The sequence below is a fragment of the Anabrus simplex genome, chromosome 1, assembly GCF_040414725.1.
Source record: "Anabrus simplex isolate iqAnaSimp1 chromosome 1, ASM4041472v1, whole genome shotgun sequence".
Lineage (NCBI taxonomy): Eukaryota > Metazoa > Arthropoda > Insecta > Orthoptera > Tettigoniidae > Anabrus > Anabrus simplex.
Window position 1 is genome coordinate 537,380,697 of NC_090265.1, and position 19,815 is coordinate 537,400,511.

Here is a 19,815-nt window from a genome sequence, read left to right on the forward strand (position 1 = left end):
TTGAGACAAGAAATAGTGGTTTGTGCAGTGGCAAGCCTGGTCTAAAACAGCCATGAGAAGCATGTACAACCATCCACATGTATGAGAATGAGTTTATTCCCGTTCCCTTTTGATTGCAGGAAAGGTCGCACATAATCAATATGCAATCGTTCCATATGGTGAGACGCTTAGTGTGATGAAAATAGCCCTACCTTGGTGGACAATGTGGGCTTGCTAATCAAACAGGACTTACATGCTGTAACCAGTTCCCTAATCTCGCCCTTCATACTTTTCCAGATAAACATTTTCCTTATCTTCTCTGTGGTTTTAAAGATACTCGGATGTCCCCCTAATGGGATCTCATGGTAATACTTGAAGATCATAAGTACTAGCACTGCTGGAAAGACAATTTTCATTGTCTGATCATGCCTCGAAGGGTAACACAGGACTCCATTCCTCAAAACATAAGGGACAGCATGTTCCCCAGAGATAGGGTTTCCATAATGTGATCCAACACCAGATCTTCACATTGGCATTTCGCTATGCCATGATAAAGCTTAGGGGCGTCAGTCAGAATAGCACTTATAGTAGGAGGTGTGAAAATAGGAGGCAAAGGGCTTTCCTTTGAATTGACAGAATCATAATCACCAGAAAACATTCAGCTTAATCCATCTGTGACTACATTCTCATATCCTCCAATGTGCTGCACGTCAAACTGAAACGCTGAAACCCCGGGCCTACCCAAAACCCAGCTCAGAGCCTGATTGTCGGCCTCTAATTCAAATTTAACATGCTCAAGGTAGAGGCGGAATTTCTCTAAGGCAAAGAGCACGGCCAATCCCTCTAACTCATATAGAGAATATTTGACCTCTTGAGGTGACAAGGTCTGGGATGCATAGACAGTGGACTGTCTTCCGAGTTGAGATTCCTGAAGAAGAACCGCAGCGATCACAGATGAAGATGCATTTGTCTGTACTATAAATTTGCTACAAAAATCAGGCATAGCCAAGACCGGGCCATTACAGAGACCTAATTTAATATCTTCAAAAGCAGCTTGTTGAGATGGGCCCATTCGAATTCGACACCTTTCCTGTGAAGAAGATTCAGGGGTGCCACCCTATTAGCGAAGTTGGGGATGAATCTCCTAAAGAAATTTCCTAAAGAAATTTCCTAAAGAAATTCACCATGCCAATGAATCTATCAACCCTTTTAACATCCTTGGGGGCCTGAAATTAAGGATGGCTTGAGTTCTGGAATGATCAACCGACACTCCATCAGGTGAAACAATATGCCCCAAGAAGGACATAGATGGTTTAGCAAAATATACCTTCAACAGCTTAACCATCAAACCTGCATTACAAAGATGTTTTGCTATTATTAGCTTTATGCTGCACCGACACAGATAGGTCTTATGGCGACGACGGGATAGGAAAGGTCTAGGTGTGGGAAGGAAGCGGCCATGGACTTAATTAAGGTACAGCCCCAGCATTTGCCTGGTGTGAAAATGGGAAACTATGGAAAACCATCTTCAGGGCTGCCGACACTGGGATTCGAAACCACTATCTCCCGGATGCAAGCTCACAGCTGTGCGACTCTAAACATACGGCCAACTTGCCCAGTCAAAGATGTTTCAGAGCTTCCTCTAGATGAGCTAAATGTTCTTTGAAGGTCTCGGAGAAAATAACAACATCATCTAAATAGTGGTAAAGATATTCAAATTTAATATCAAGGAAGACTTTCTCTAACAGCCTAGTGAGAACAGGTGCTCCCGTGGGGAGCCGAAAGGCATGCGGTTGTATTCATACAGGTTCCATTCAGTAGCAAAAGCAGTCAGATGTTTCAGTTCTTCCGCAAGAGGTATCTGATTATATGCTTGGTTTAGATCAAGGTTGGTGAAAAATTTAGCCTTATAAAACCAAGAAAAAAATGAGTGTATGTCAGGAAGGGGTACTGACTATAAAACGATTTTATGATTCAACGCACTGTAATCAACTACTGACCTTAAGCTGCCTTGTGGTTTAGGTACCAGAAAAATGGGTGAGGAATATGCCGAATTGGAGGGTTGAATGGTTCCGTCCCTCAACATTTGGTCTATAATTTCCTTGAGGGCCTTCATTTTCAGTGGAGATAACCTGTAGGGAGGAAATCTTATGGGGATCAAATCTGTGACCTCGATCTTGTATTTAGTTAAGTCAGTCACACTTAGATTTTTTGAAAACACATTGGAAAATGACCGACATAATTTACAAATGCAACCAGCCTGATCCTCAGGTAGATGCCTAAGGTCTAATGACATCTCACTCTGGGGAGGCAAAATAATAGAAGATGCTTCATAATTACATTTCAAAAGAGGTATATGGAAATTACTCCTAAATTTGTCTATGCAGGGTTTACTTCAAAGATCGAGCACGATACTGGAATGTGACATGAAATCTACCCCTTATATCACAGCTCATGACAAATTTTTAGCAACAAATAACTTAGATTTCCATGTAAATTTTGAAATATGAATTTTGGCATGGATAAATCCTAAAATTTCTAGGGGAGAAGGGTTAGCCAAAACAAATTTTATAGAAGAAGAAACATATTCAGGAAGTTTACAACAGTCTTCCAGCTTGGAATAACATTCTATCGGAATGATAGAATCTAAAAAAGCCATGACCAGATCATTATTTATCTCAATTTTGAAGAAGGGCATAAATCCTGGAGTATCGAAGGCAATTTTGAGGCATTCTTTATGACTTTCAAGGATGGTCTTAGATGGTCTAGGCAATTTTGAGGCATTCTTTACGACTTTCAAGGATGGTCTTAGATGGTCTTTGTTCCTGATTATGTGACATAGTACCCTCAGGTTTAAACTGGGCTGAGCCAGGATACACAGCTAGGGGAGAGGACTCAGCCGGGCACCTTAGTCAAACTGAGTTGCTGTTGGATGTAGAGGTAGAACATGAAGGAGTACTACTCTGTACTTTACAATTCTTAGCCAGGTGTGTGAATGATCCACATTTGAAACAGCCTGCAGAAGATGATGATCCATTCTTAGGTCCTTTGTTATTTCATAAGTGGTCAATCGACCCACATGCATACATTTTCGGGGTGTGAAAGTTTGGCAAGGTGGTAGCCGTGAAATATTAGAAAAAGGTGGTGGTTCTCAAGCGACTTACAGAGTATCTGCATATCTTACTCTTTCTGCAGACATGGACATGGCCTCAAGTTCCGTAAATGTTTGTGGATGGGAAGCAAAACATAAATATGATCTATAAGATGACAAAATCCCTTCAGTGATAGTCTGTACAATTTGACCTTCGGAATAATGCAAGGCATAAACTCTAGTGTAAAACTAAATGTCTTGTATGAAGTCTGTTAGATTTTCATCTAGCCTCGGGACTCAGAAGGAATATTTCTGAATCAGAGATGATAGAGCTCACGCGGGAATAAATTTTGCCAACAAGTGAGCATGAAATGTTTCAATTGAACTCCTTTCCGATCTGGCCTTAACGATCTTATCTGAGAGAAAACCAACTGTGTAAGGATAGATTATTTGTAAGATTTGCAAGTGCGAAAGGGCAAACATCAAAGTATGGTCCTGGTATTCTATGAGAAATCTTAGGAAGGTAATGACGTCATTTGTTGAATTAACGGAAAATTTCCGAATCCTCTTATGCAACATGGCTAAATGATGGGGTAAGCAGCTAAAGCCTGGTGATATGACCAGGAGGGCGCTGGAGGTTGAGGTTCAAAAATGGCATTACTAATGAAAAATTGTGGAAGATGTATATTACCAACAGGGTTCACAATTTGTTTGGATGGGGCAGAAGCTTGTTGTTGTGACTGATTCCCCAATATATAACGACTTGTTTGGTTCCTCTTCCATATTGAAATTTAATGGGGCACCATAGTCACTCTTCCTACTTGCAGACCCAGGCAACAATTGATTAACTTTAGTAGACAGCTCATAAATATGTTCAGCCAGGGAGTAAGCCATACTAGAATGTTCATCACTGAGTTTGAGACAATAGATTTCCCACTGTATTGTAAAAGTGAAACAGCCTAGCTTGAACATGTTGAAGTTGGTTACCGGAGGGTTCACCTCCTTAAAAAGAACTCAGAACAGAAGCGAGGTTGGCAATACTAGTGGTGATCATCAATAAAGTGTCACCAACTTCCTTCTCTCCATAAACAGGAATAATAAGGACACATCTCTCGCAACTGTGTCTTCAGACTGAACCCTTCTAATAGCTAATTTATAAATAAGTTCTTCCTTATGCAAGTACCAAGGAGCAAGAACCTCTCCAAGACCAGACATAATGAACAAAAATTTCACAAAATTTTCAAAAATCAGAAAACCAAATTTTTTTTAGTGTTTAATTCAAAATTTTAAAGAAAGCCATCAAAAGGGGCTTTGTCCAGGCCCATTCAACCATGCTCTGCTAACAGTTGTTAAGGAAATTCATGGGTCACAGGGGAGTAAGGAGCTGCCAGGGTCAATAGGCGGAAAAAGAATTAACTAGAGCATAAGTTAACACAAATAATTCAAAAGTTTATATCTTTCCGGTTTCTTAAAATTTAAAATTTGATAAATCGAAGATCTGAATGAACAATAACAACTTATAATGATCAAGGGTTTTGAACTTCGTGTTGTTGGTCCGTATTGAACTGAGATAACATATAAATTATAAACAGGAGAGTTTTAGACCTATTCAATACTTAGTTGTATTTACAACATTATTTACATTACATGGGACTAGTTTAAACCCTATTCAGGGTCATCATCAGTCATATTAAATATACACAATATTTGGCAAAATCCTAAAAAACATGTTTCTAATCAGTAAGAATCTTATGAACATAATTATAATTTACAATATGAAGTGTGGTTGAATTGGGTAAGGTGCTATGGTGCTCAAAATGTTGCAAATGAAAGTGAAATATTACGTGTGACATAGGTGAGCAATAAATAATACATGTACACTAAACATGCTAAAAAGTCTGGAATAAAAGAACAAATGAAATGCTCAGTGTTGTAGGTTAAACATTTCAGTATGATTTTAGACTCATGGAATTCAGTAGGTCCTGGTAATACTTAACGGTTGTGGACCGAGTGCTATGGTACTAAGAATGAACACAATATAAACTGACACATATATAAAAATATACAAGTATGTACAATGTCTGAGTAACAAAGTGTGCAGTTGATACTCTCTAGAAGAATCTGAGAAGAGTTGAATATACACTGTATCAGCTTAAGCAGAGAATTTGGTACTTGGTGTATTAAGTAACCAAGCTATGTTGATAGGGCTGCATGGTTGATTGTTGGAATTGTGCAGACTAAAATGAAGTTTTTGAATTCTTCTTAAGAAGAAAGCAGACACTGCACATGGTGATATTAATTGGTGGAACTCTCAGTTCATAGCGGAAACAAATTGGACCTATTAAAATTGAGAAAAGCCAGTAAAATGCAAAGTACATGGAAAGAGGAAAAGATTACCACAAAGCGAATGGACACTCACCTCGCGCTGCGGTGTGTGCAGCTTAGCTGATAATGTGCAACTGGTAGCAGAAGGAGAAATGTGGGAGTAGAGGAAGTTAGGCGCGTGCGGGTTGGGTAGAGTGTTGGCGGCTTGGGAGGGGGGGGGGGGAGGGGAGGGTTGGAAGGGGGAGGGGGGTGAATTTAAGGCGGAGCTGAATGGTGTGGGAGAAAGGGTAATTGTTTCAGAAAAGTACCTTTAATTAAACTTAGGATTTAATTCTGGTTGGCTGAATTATTGTTTCTGAGAAAAGTGATAAATAAATTGAAAAGGATGTTGGGCATCTCTGAGATTTCATTAAAATTGTAATTGGTGTTAAAATATTGGTCTAGATGTATGTAGTAATTTTCCATTATGTTGTATAAAGGACCCTTATTTGCTAATTCAAAAATGTCCACGTCTTGTTCGATACTGGTAAAATTATGGTTATAATCTTGCATGTGTTGGCCGATAGCTGAAAACTTCTTGTATTTTATTGCGTTAGTGTGCTCATGGTATCTTATATTGAAGCTTCTTCCGGTCTACCCAATCCACGGAATTGCAAAATTCAACGGTTTCAGCAATCACTTTATAGAAAGGATAATCAATAAACACAAATAATGCCCTAAAACTACCCTCAAAAAAGAAATAACTAAATCTCTACATTTTCCACCTTCATGTTCAACAATGATATTTACAAGTTAACCCATATCTTTAAGAAACAAGGGAGATAGTAGGTTCGAATCCCACTATCGGCAGCCCTGAAAATGGTTTTCCGTGGTTTCCCATTTTCACACCAGGCAAATGCTGGGGCTGTACCTTAATTAAGGCCACGGCCGCTTCCTTCCAACTCCTAGGCCTTTCCTATCCCATCGTCGCCATAAGACCTATCTGTGTCAGTGCGACGTAAAGCCCCTAGCAAAAAAAAAAAAAATTAAGAAACAAGGTGTTAAAATAGCTTTTAAAACCAACAATAAGAACATGAACATTTTACACATTACTTCACATATCAACAAGACCAGCAGTTTTTTAAAATCAGTAGTTTGTAGGATCAAATGCAATACCTGTGACAAATCCTACATTGGGCAGACTGGAAGAAGCTTCAATATAAGATACCATGAGCACACTAACGCAATAAAATACAATAAGTTTTCAGCTATCGGCCAACACATGCAAGATTATAACCATAATTTTACCAGTATCGAACAAGACGTGGACATTCTTGAATTAGCAAATAAGGGTCCTTTATACAACATAATGGAAAATTACTACATACATCTAGACCAATATTTTAACGCCAATTACAATTTTAATGAAATCTCAGAGATGCCCAACATCCTTTTCAATTTATTTATAACTTTTCTCAGAAACAATAATTCAGCCAACCAGAATTCAATCCCAAGTTTAATTAAAGGTACTTTTCCGAAACAATTACCCTTTCTCCCACACCTTTCTCCCACACCCTTCAGCTCTGCCTTAAATTCACCCCCTCCTCCCCCTTCCAACCCTCCCCCCCATCCCCTCCCAAGCCACATCCACTCTACCCAATCCTCATGTGCCTGCCTTCCTCTCCTCCCATATTTCTCCGTCCGCCACCAGTCGCACACTATCAGCTAAGCTGCACACACTGCAGCGCAAGGTGAGTGTCCATTCGCTTTGTGGTAATCTTTTCCTCTTTCCACGTACTTTGCATTTTACTGGCTTTTCTCAATTTTAATAGGTCCAATTTGTTTCCGCTATGAACTGAGAATTCCACCAATTAATATCACCATGTGCAGTGTCTGCTTTCTTCTCAAGAAGAATTCAAAAACTTCATTTCAGTCTGCACAATTCCAACAATCAACCATGCAGCCCTATCAACATAGTTTGGCTACCAAATTCTCTGCTTAAGCTGATACAGTGTACATTCAACTCTTCTCAGATTCTTCTAGAGAGTATCAACTACACATTTTGTTACTCAAGACATTATACATACTTGTATATTTTGATATATGTGTCAGTTTATATTGTGTTCATTCTTAGTACCATAGCACTCGGTCCACAACCGTTTTGTATTACCAGGACCTACTGAATTTCATGAGTCTAAAATCATACTGAAATTTTTAACCTACAACACTGAGCATTTCATTTGTACTTTTATTCCAGACTTTTTAGCATGTTTAGTGTACTTGTATTATTTATTGCTCATCTATGTCACACGTAATATTTCACTTTCATTTGCAACATTTTGAGCGCCATAGCACCTTACCTAATTCAACCACAGTCATATTGTAAATTATAATTATGTTCATAAGATTCTTACTGCTTAGAAACATGTTTTAGGATTTTACCAAATATTGTGTGTGTTTAATATGGCTGATGATGACCCCGAGTAGGGTTTAAACTAGTCCCATGTAATGTAAATAATATTGTAAATACAACTGAGTACTGAATAGGTGGAAAACTCTCCTGTTTATAATTTATATGTTAACTTATAATGAGCTCGTCCGCTCCAACAACAATGACTTAAAGTGCAAAACATCAGGTACAAAACTTGAGAGAATTATCAACATGATAATATATAAGGGGATGAGCATTATAGCTCTGACAGGTACACTATTTTAAAAGAGTATGTTTGCTTCACTGATTTACACAGCCTAGGAGTTTGAGCTCCAAAAGTTACCGTAGTCCAGCCTCTCAGAGGCATAAGTATCTCACAGCGCACATGGTTATACCTGAAAATCTTCAAATAAGGTATTTACAGTCACACAACTCTGGTTTGGGGTTATTTTCTACTCAACAGTTCTTCACTTTCTGTTCCAGAAACATAAACAGGGGCAATGAGTGCCCATACTAAATAAATAAACTCGTGTCCTCATCCCGAGGTGGTGCAGCTCTTTTCAGGCACATCCCCAATGAAGGTGAGCTGCATGTACCATTTCAACCACATACCAGCCCTCCTGCCCTTCTTAAATTTCTGGCAGTACCGGGAATTGAACCCAAGCCCCGAGGATGGCAGCTACTGACACTAACCGTTACGCTACGGAGGCAGACAGTGCCCATACTAAATGGCCTTAATATAAAAAGAAAAAGGTTGAACATGATTGACCATGAACAAAAGGCTAGGAGGTGAAATGCTTGCACTCCTTCTAGAATATTTTAAGACCCTAATTATGTTTGTGGCCCAAAGATACAGAGGCTAAGACTATTCTATGCTGGGGTGACTAAATGAGAAACATTAAATTCCAAAAGAGTGTTAAGAATTTTAGATGATTAAAAGCATTAGTCACCCCATACCAAGTTGAATAGGAATCAACAGAGGGTAATCACTCTAATCACATATTTCCCAATAGGGAATAGAACAGAGTCCTCAGACTGGCCAAAATTTCTACATTTAAATCACCAGGTTTAGAAATTTACATAAAATAAAAGATACTTGGAACCTTCCCTTCAAGCTATTTGCTGGAGCTATGGCTTTTTATGAAAATTCTGCCATTACCTTTAGTTGCTGGGCCTTCCCAACACCAACTAAGGCCCCTGTCCCCGAAGAACACACCGCACTCACTAAACTGGAGCAATGAAATTGCCAATACGGCCCTGACGCGCCAATAATTTTATTTTTAGGGGAAGTTTCCAGAACTCTTTACAGATAGGCTGGATTTCAATAAACAACCCCCATTTTATTTGACTAGCAAAAATATTTACAAATTTCTGATTGGTTGATAACTATTGAAGAAGGAAGCAGCAGAAGTGCAGACAACTTTGATGCATGAACAATACAATCTTCAAAAACTAAGGTTAACCAATGGTAAAAATAAATTTTCCCTTAAGAATTAATTATCGTTGATCCCGCCAGAGGGGGCACATAGACCAATGGTAGAGACATCTAATAGTTGAAAACCCAAGTATCTTGAAGAAAGGAGAGCAGAGTGGATTAAGGCCATTAGAAGGGAAAATTGGATACCTTCTCCTTACACCAGAATATGTTCAGTACATTTCAAACCATAATTGTTTAATCGGTCCTTGAAAAAAGTTGTTTTGAAGGAGAATGCAGTATCTACCATTTTTGAAGTATTCCCTTCTTTCCTACAGAATTAGAGCACTCGAGGCTCAGGGAGTTTTTCATTTTCACGCCCTTCGTGGCCCTTGTCTTCCTTTGGCTGATACCTTCATTTTTCGAAATGTCAGATCTCTTCCATTTTTCCTCCTAATTAGTGTTAATAGAGGATGGTTGCCCAGTTGTACATCCTCTTAAAACAATAATCACTACCACCACCACCTCTAAAATATGTATTCCCCTATGGGTGAGGATGGTAGAATAAGGCCCATGGTATCCCCTGTCTCTCATAGAAGTCCCTGTGGAGGTGGGGGTAGTAGAACAACCCCCACGGTGTACCCTGCTTCTCATAAGAGGCGACTGAAAGGGTCCCCAGGTGCTCTCAATTTGGGAGCATAGGTTGGCAACCACGGGGCTCTTACCTGAGTTCTGGCATTGCTTCCACTTACTTGTGCCCGGCGAATTTTAATCTATCATGTCCGACCTCTGATGGTCAACTCTTGTTCTTTTCCGACCCTGAGGCTATAAGAGGATTCGAGCACTAAGGAGTGAAATTTTCTCGCCCTTCATGGCCCTTGTCTTTCTTTGGCCGATCATTTCTCTCCAATTAGTGTTAATAGAGGATGGTTGCATAGTTGTACTCCCTCTTAAAACAGTAATCACCACCACGTGTCGTAAAAGGAGATTAAGGACCTAAGGGGCTCTTAACTTTGGAGTGTGTGCATATCATCAGTTCAAGTTAGATAACCTACATGGCCTTATAGAAGGCGTGCAGTTTAACTGGCCGGAGAAGGTGTACCCCCCGCTACAGTTATTATTATTATTATTATTATTATTATTATTATTATTATTATTATTATTATTATTATTATTATTATTTCTTCTTCTTCTTCTTCTTCTTCTTCTTCTTCTTCTTCTTCTTCTTCTTCTTCTTCTTCTTCTTCTTCTTCGATTTTGGCCATCTAAGGACTGCAGAAAGTAACCCTGTGCATTCATCTTAATCCTCCTTTTCTTCACTTCCAATAGTTCTTCATCCTTTCACTTTCCTGTTTCCTCCACTGTTGTGCCCAGATGTTGTTATTACCTTTCCTCTTTTCCTTCTCCTGGAAACCCTTAAAATTTTGAATCAATCTTCTGAAAGTTGTTCTCTCTTGTATTACATCTTCTATTGTTCCAATCTCTGTCATATCTTTTTATACTCCTAGGATCCACTGGTTGCCATTCTTGCTCTTGTAAACATGGTTAAACACTCGTTTTATCAATCTACTGTTATCTAAAATTTTAATTCTCCTTTTTTCTGATCGTGTCATTCTCTTTCTCATCTGGTGGGACCGTGGGCTTAGCTTTTGTTTGTGGTTAACTGAATTCTAATCTTTCTTCAGGTTCTTCGCAGTTCAGTAGTTTTTCAAAATTACGTGCCAAAATTTCACAATTGCCCATGTTGTTTAGTCCGATTTTTTCATTTTTGTCTTTAAAATTGAGACTGGGTGGTTAATACTTTGTTGTTTCCTCTTTGAATGTTTTGTAAAAATTTCTTGTATGTTAAGTGAAATCTTCAGTTTGCATGTGTTTACTGAAAGAAGGAATAGAAGGAATGGTGAAAAGGCAAACGAGGAAGAGGAAGGAAAAAATATCAAATGTTGGACAATATCCAAGGAAATAAATATTCGGACATGAAAAACTTGGCGCAGGACAGGCAACAGTGGAAGAGGTTCATCCCATGACAAGACCTGCCATAAGGCAGAATACCTAGATGATGATGATCAGTTTGCATGAGCCGACTTCTTTCATATTTTCTCTTCACATTTCTTATAGCTTGAAGTTTGTTTCCGCACTGTCTTGAAAGTCTGAAAATTCCCATCAGTTTTAGAGGAGTGCCACCTTCTCCAGGCTGTCAGTCTCTCATTTATGGCCTCTTCACATTCTTCATTCCACCATCTATGCTTCTTTTCCCTCTTCAGATGGTGTAGTTCCTGTGCAGCTTTAGTTATATTTGTTCTCAGTTCTTCGCACTGTCCTTTTCTAACTTCTCTTTGAATTTTTGGTTTACTTCCAAGTTGTTTTTTAACATTTCAACATCATATTTAGTTCTCCTGTTTTTTCTCTTGTTTTGTGTATTTTGAGGGACAAATCTCATTTTTATGGTTGTGAGATAATGATCACTCTCAATGTTGGCTCCTTCTTTTTACCTTGACATTTTGGATCTCCTTTTTGCTCTAAGCAGAGATAGCTATGTGGTCAATTTGGAATTCCCTGAGGTGTGAATTTGGAGACCGCCAGGTTTTTTTGTTTTCTACTCAACCTTCTAAAGTAGGTAGACATTAGTTTGAGGTTAAAAGCCTTGCATAGCTCTACAAGCTTTATTCTATTTCTATTTGTTCTTTTGTTTGCTGAGAACTCTCCTACAATCGTCTTATAAATCCTTTCTCTCCCAACTTTTGCACTGAAGTCTCCAAATAACACTTTGACGTGATCTGCAGGAATTTTGTGGATTTCGTTTTCCAAGAGTTCCCAGTACTCTTCCACTTTTTCAGGATTTTTCCTGTTATCATCATTTACTGGAGCATGAGCATTAATTAAAGTAAATTTTTTATTTTCACATCTTATAGTCAAGAGAGACAGTCTTTCAGAGGGTGAAAAGAAGTTTTGGACTGATTCCACTATGCTATTGTGTACTGTGAAAGCAGTTCCTAGGTGGGGGATGTTCTTCATTATGCTCTTCCCTGGTTTTCCTTTGTATATTCTGTAATTTTCTGAGTCTAACATATTACTCTCTGTATGTCTGGTTTACTGAAGAGCAAGTATAAACATTTTGATTAGTTCTTTTAGTTTTCGAACTTTCCAGAATTGCATTAATATTTAGCATATCAAAGAAGTATTTTCATTTTGGTCTCAGTTTGCTATTAGTTGATGGGTCACCAGTAGAAGGCTCTGACTCCTTCTTGCATGCTGTTCTGTGCTCTCCAGAATCCTTAGGCCCAGTTGCATGGCATACTGCTGTGGTGGATTGACGTTGTTGATTACCACCTGGAGTAGTTATTCTGTAAGTTTGCATTATACATAGGTTACTTGATTTTGTTGACCGTTCCAAGATTAAAACTATGGTTGTGAGCTGTTGAGTTTATTTCTCAGCTGCACCTCACATGGTGTACAGACGCCGACTATAACACCGCTCATTGCGAGAACAGACATGTGTGGATTTAAGTTTTAAAGGCAATTCTTCCACCTCCTTTGCCATTGGGATTTGTTGTCCTCCTTCGCCATTGGAGCTGTTGACTCCTTCATTTGATGGAATTACTGACATTTCTTTTACTAAGGGCTATCACCCTCCTAAGGGAACTCATCCTCCCGAAACCATTGATTCCCTTAGGGTGTCAGGTTATTTTCCGCCGCCCAACACTCGGCGTTGAGTTGCTGGCAGTACGGTCTACTCCATTACCTTAGCAGGGTATCCTGTCCAGACTGTGATGATGATGATGATGATGATGATGATTATTATTATTATTATTATTATTATTATTATTATTATTATTATTATTATTATTATTATTATTATTTCAGTCAGCTATGGACCACATTAATCCAACTGTTTTCTTCCCCAAAGTGTAACATTCACCCAGTAACGCCTCATTTGTTCCCGATGTGTTGCTTTCTTTCTACAGTTCACCTCTTGCCTGTTTTAAGCTTAGGTTTTTCTTGGAAACTCTGGTCTTCAGGGTGAGGAATGAAAGCTTTTGATGACGATGATGATGATGATGATGATGATGATGATGATGATGATGATGATGATGATGATGATATCTCCATTATATGCAATAGTCTTGATTCTTGGTAGGTGTGTTAGTTACCAACTGGTGAGCCCGGATTGGCACACCTAGAATTAGTTGGCTGGAAAATTTATAATTTCTAGTAACAGACCAATTATATTGGAATTGTTTTCTTTTTCTAAGCTGTAGTACTATAGAGTGTGATTCTTTGTATTTATGCAATAATAATACAGATTAATTGGAAATCTGTACTGTCTTTGTTCCTTGTTAGTTTAAGTATGAAATGGCGTATGGCTTTTTAGTGCTGGGAGATTCCAGGACAGGTTTGGCTCGCCAGGTACAGGTCTTTTGACTTGACGCCCGTAGGCGACCTGCGCGTCGTGATGAGGATGAAATGATGATGAAGACAACACATACATCCAGCCCCCATGTCAGGGAAATTAACCAATGGTGATTAAAATTCCCGACCCTGCCGGGAATCAAACCCGAGACCCCTGTGACCAAAGGCCATCATGCTAACCATTTAGCCATGGAGCCGGACGTTAGTTTAAGTTATTGGCCTTTATAGCATATATGTACACAGCTGAAGTTCTCATCCATTTTAATGTTTCATGTGGTGCACCAGTACTCTAGAATGTCAGTTCACTGTTCACTATTTGTTGAGACTATTGTTATGTTTTAAAATTCTGTTTGTTAGTGATAATTTCTTTTTATCTCTTTTTCATTATATACTGTTTCAGTTTCTAAATGAGAAATGAGTAATAGATGTTTTTTCTATGTACTAGGCCTCATTCAGCACCCCGTTTACTTCATTGGGACTATCTGCAGAAGGCTGTTCAACATACACTTTTCCTCGTATTATGGGTTCTAGTCTGGTAAGTGCTTCACATCTCATTCAATGTTCCTTTGTTTCTTTTCAATCAGTTAATCACTCATTTTTACTGTTAAACATTTTCTTTTTTTAATGTTTTGAAGACGTACCCTACTGCTCACTAATTTCAGTACACCATGACTGTTACCTGCTATTTCACATATGAACACAAAACAAACTTTATTTCTCCAAAAACCTTATTATATAAACTTAAACATATATAATACAAAGTGTGTTTTTTAAGTAAGGTCCGTTTTGTTGTAGACACTAGTAGTTCGCGCGCATATCGCAATGAGCACATGCGTCGTGTACCGGCATGCCTCAGGAACGACTGTGCTCAGTTTCAGCTCTGTAGCTAACCTGTACAGTTCTGTTCTGTGCTTTCAAAATGTTTAAGACTATCAACTCGCCCGCCGCGTATGAGGTTCGGTCACTGATACGGCTTTTGTCAGCAAGGAACCTGTCTGCTGCAGAAATTCATCGAAAGATTTGCGAAGGGTACGGTGATACTGTTATGAGTGAAAGCAAAGTGTGTAAGTGGGTACGACAATTCAAAGATGGCCGTGACAACGTCCATGATGAGGACCGCTCTGGTCGCCCTTCTTTGATTACAGACGATTTGGTGGCTTCAGTTGAAGCGAAGATTCGTGAAACTGGTGATTCACAATAACAGGTCTCTCAAACTAATTTCCTGTCTTGTCGAGATCAGTGCTTTACAACATTGTCTCTGAACATCTAAAGTTTAGGAAACTGTGCTCCCGTTGGGTCCCGAAACTCCTAACAGAGGACCACAAAAAACAAAGATTTGAGTGTGCGATGAAAGTTCTTGACTCGTTATGACGAAGAACGTGATGGCTTCTTGAGTCAGATCGTAACTGGAGACGAAACATGGGTTTTGCATATCACGCCCGAATCGAAGCAATAGAGCATGGAATGGAGAGACACACATTCGCCTGTAAAGGTGAAGGCCAAACAGACTCTGTCCCAGCGCAAAATCATGGCGTCGGTGTTTTGGGATAGGCATAGTGTTTTGTTGGTCGACTTCATGCAACGAGGAACCACTATCAATGCAGAAGCATACTGCCAAACCCTGAGAAAGCTACCCAGAGCGATTCAAAACAAAAGACGTGGCATGCTGACAAAGGGAATTGTCCTTCTCCATGACAATGCAAGACCTCACACTGCAGGTCAGATCCACAATTTATTGGAGAGTTTTGGCTCGGAAGTTTTAGACCACCCACCCTACAGTCCTGATCTTGCGCCGAGCGATTACCTTCTGTTCCTCCACCTCAAACATCACCTCAGTGCCAACTATTACAATTATGATGACGACGTGAAAATGGCAGTGAACTCTTAGTTATCGGAGCAGGCGGCAAGTTTGTATGGAAAGGGTATTTTAAAATTGGTTACGAGGTATGATAAGTGTTTGAACAAACTTGTCAACTATGTCAAAAAATAGAGTGAAGTATGTACTTTCTGAAAATAACTTTTCTTTTTTGAAATAACCTTTCGTTGTGTACTTATTTTCAAATGGACCTTACTTAAAGAAACATGCCTTGTAAAAACAGAATAATTATATTTTACTTTCATCAAAGTATCCCCCCTTGGATTTAATGACTGCCTCACAAACTCAAGGCATACAATCAATCAGTTTTTGTAGGTATTTTGAGTCTGTATGATTCCACACATTCTTAACAATGTTTCAGAGATGCTCCTTGCTGAATATATGAACTTCCCTGATATGTCTGTCCACTTCATCCCAGACCATTTCAGTGGGATGATTACAATCTGGGCTTTGGGACAGCCAGACCATATCTTTCAATACTTTCTGTTTTTCCCTTGATGCAGTGTACTTCTTACAGCGTATTGGTCTTCGGTTCAGAGGGTCCCGGGTTCGATTCCCAGCTGGGTCAGGGATTTTAACTTTAATTGGTTAATTCCAGTGGCTCGAGGGCTGGGTGTGTGTGGCGTATTCAACATTAGAAATCATCCTAGGTAGGGCCCTCATCTTCACAGACATGCAGGTCGCCTAATAGGCCGTCTACTAGAAAAAGACCTGCACCAAAACTCTCCAGAGGCCATACGCTATTATTATTAGTACAATTATGTGAGAAACATCGTGCATCTGGGAGTTGCTTGTGTTTAGTACCACTATATGAGCGACACCGTGGGTCTGCATTGCCTGTGATAAGTCCCCACTGTATGAGGAACACATTGGTTTGCTTTGCCTATGAGTGGCACCATTATGTGAGAAACATCATAGATCTGCGTTACCTGTGCGTAGTATATTACCTGCGAGTACTACATTATCTGTGAGTAGTACCACAATGTGTGAAGCACCATGAGTCTACATTACAGTACTTGTGATTAGTACCGCTACATGAGAAATGCCATGGTTCTACTTTACTAGCGATAAGTACCATTATGAGGGGCCATTGACCTGTATTTTGGACCCCTTTAGAGAATAAGCATCATAGATCTAGGATTATGCTTTAGAAGCAGCCCCTTGGTCAGTATATACTATTGTTTTAAGTTCATAATCATTGGTCATCATCATCTTTTTGAATTCTAGTCAGTGGATTGATTTTGGAATTATTTTTAACTTTTAATATTGTGGGTTGGATAAGCTGTTTATTCTAAATTCATATTCATCTACTCATTCTTCATCATCGAGTTTTGAATTCTGGTCAGTGGATGAATTTTGGACTTTTAAATTGCCATTACTCTTCGTCTCATTAGGGGCCGATGACCTAGATGTTAGGCCCCTTTAAACAACAAGCATCATCATCGTCATCATCATCATCATTTTCTGGGCTGAGGTCTGCAAACTGCATGTCTTCTGTGATTACGTCCATCTACCATTACATTTGTCTTCCATGTAGACGACAACATCCAGGGTGAAACTGAGGACCTACTTTTGCCACAGAACTGCTTTCTACAATCGGGGCCATGCCTTCGTGTTGGGCTGAGGGTCTATTGGAGCATTTAGGGGGTGGATGATTTGGCCTTATTTCCTTTTCATAGGGTGACATTCTGATCCATAGAGAGCTACAGGGTACACTGCTGTTTTATATAATTTTGCCATGAGATATTTAAGCATGTGCTTGTCACAGAGGACGTCTGTAACTCTCCTCCATTTGAGCCATGCTGTATTTACTCTTGACCTAACCTTGTTGGTGGTGTCACTGTCAGATGTTACCAGTAACCCAAGTTATTTAAAATGTATGGTCTTCTTTAAGTCATGGTTGTCAATGCTGATGCTGCCATCGGTTTGGTGGCCACATTCCAGGTACTCAGTTATTGGATGTTAAGCCTTAGTCCATTTTCAGCCAGTCTGTCCTTCCAATTCTGCATCAGTTGTTTGAGCACATGGTGGGTCTGCTGCAAGAGCATCACATCATCTGCATATAGCATAGACCAGGGAGGTGGCGCCTGCAAGTCAGCAGTCACCATGTCCATACAGAGGATGAATAGTTGAGGTGATAGTGCTGAACCTTGGTGGACACCAACTGTGATGTTGAAAGATGGTGAAATCCTGGTGGGACACCGCTCCATGCTTGTGATATTATAGTAGAATAATTGGGCCCATCTCACAAACACCTCTAGAACTCCATTGCAACCTAGTGCACACCAGATGAGTTGATGTAAAACTCAATTAAAAGCCTTTTCCAGGTCCAAAAATTCCAAATACGTCTTTTGATTTTCTCTGTGTTTCAAGCGTGGATGGCATGGATTGCATCTATGGTACTGCATCGTCTAACAAAGCCACATGGGTTTGAAGATATGGTAACCATAATTCTGAGCCTGCTGTCCAACACTCACTCGAATACCTTCAGAGTATGTCATAAAAGTCTAATTGGCTGAGAGTTGTTACAGTTGCAGACATCTTCCTTACCTTTCCAAATTGGTATGGTTGTACTGGTTGTCCAAATTTGGGAAGGCTTGTTCTCAGGTATGATCTGATTGGAAATAGTTGGAAGGAACTCCACTCCAAACTCACCAAGGATCTTCCAAATTTCAGCCAGTATATCATCACGGCCAGTGGCCTTCCCATTCTTCATTTTCTTGATGGCTTCCATTACCTCCTCTAGCATAATGCATGGCACATGTCAGGGAATGAGCTCAGGGCTTTGTATTGGCAGGTGGGGAAATTCCACATTACAGGTGTCAGCATAATTGTCTGACCATCATTGAAGGATGGCTAGTGGCTCTCGTAGAATGGTTTTGTCATCCCCCTTGATATGCATGACATGCCCTATGTCCTAAGTTGGGCAATTACAGGATTTGGCGAGGCGATAGATATTGGTTGCTCCTTCTGGCTCATCCAGCAGACTGTACAAGTCTCTGTAGTTGCGATCTTTTGTGGCGGCTACAGCTCTTTTAGCAAACTGCTTCAGTGAGCGATCGACGAAGGTCTGCTTCAAGACGTGTTCTCCACCAGGTCTTGAATTCTAGCATTTTCTTCCTAATTGAATGCTGCACTTCTTCATCCCATCGTCATGTTTGCTTATCAAGGAATTTCCTCCTGGGCTTTGTTTTCCCAGAAATAGTTGGAGGCTGCGTGGTGTACCTGGTTGATAGCATCTTTCCATTGATTTTCCACAGTTTGATATTGCCTTACTGTTAAGTTGGCCAATGCAGCTTTCAGTTCATTTTTATGCACATTTATTTTCCAACATTGAATTCACTCAGGTCCAGTTCTGGAAGACATGGTCTGTTTCTTCTTACTTATTTGTAGGTCTAATACAAGGAACCGACGTTGGGGGGCAACGCTATTATATGGAATCAGTTTGGTATTGGTTACTATCTTGAGTTCTTGATATATGGTTAACCAGTAGTCAATCTGAGTTGCGTGGCTGCCACTGGTGTGCATGGCTAAATGGGTTGGTCTTTTATTTGAAAAATGTATAGGCCACAACCAGATCATGGGGCTCTGTGCACTCTAATATGTGACATCCATCATCATCTCGCACACCAAGCCCCATGACCTCTGTGACATAGTACGTATCCATCTCTCTGAGCCCCAACATGGCAATTCAAATCTCCTCCCAATGAAGATAGACTCGTCTGAGGCAAATGTCTGCAGATGGGCATCAAGACTCTCCCAGAATTCTTTCTTTTCATTGTTTACTCATCCTGCCTACGGTGTATAACAAGAGACAATGCAGGAATTGATTGATTCCATTTCAATCTTATCGAGCAAGCTGTCCATGTGGTTAAGGTTGCATAGGTATGAACTTGGATTAGGGAGATGGTGGGTTCGAATCCCACCGTTGGCGGCCTTGAAGATGGTTTTCAGTGACTTCCCATTTTTTCACCAGGCAAATGACCCTAATTAAGGCCACAGCTGCTTCCTTCTTAATCCTAGCCCTTTCCCATCTTTGTGTCATTGAATATCTTTAATGTTTTGATGCAATGTTTAAAAATAAAAAATGAATGTTTCAGTCTTGATGGACATCAGCCGGTCCAATACCTTGGTGACAGTTGTGATGCATTTAGATAGTTGGTGGCTCGCAACAACTGGCAGTCAAGAAGTTAATATAAAGAACCACCTAATCGATACTTTATTTTTTGCCTCAGGCAAAATTGTATATATATTAACACTTACAGAACATGTTTCAACCACTTAGTGGTCATCTTCAGCTGTATAAAGAA

The 19,815-nt window shown here is 39.7% G+C and overlaps 1 protein-coding gene across 2 annotated transcripts in view; it reads left to right on the forward strand.

The window, feature by feature from the left end:
- LOC136857096 (enoyl-CoA delta isomerase 2) overlaps window positions 1-19,815 on the forward strand; it is a 165,326-nt gene that overhangs the window by 95,464 nt on the left and 50,047 nt on the right. For both annotated transcript variants that reach the window (XM_067135489.2, XM_067135490.2), the window contains one exon: window positions 14,075-14,164. In XM_067135489.2, coding sequence (XP_066991590.2) covers window positions 14,075-14,164 — 90 coding nt within the window. The remainder of the gene's footprint in view (window positions 1-14,074; window positions 14,165-19,815) is intronic.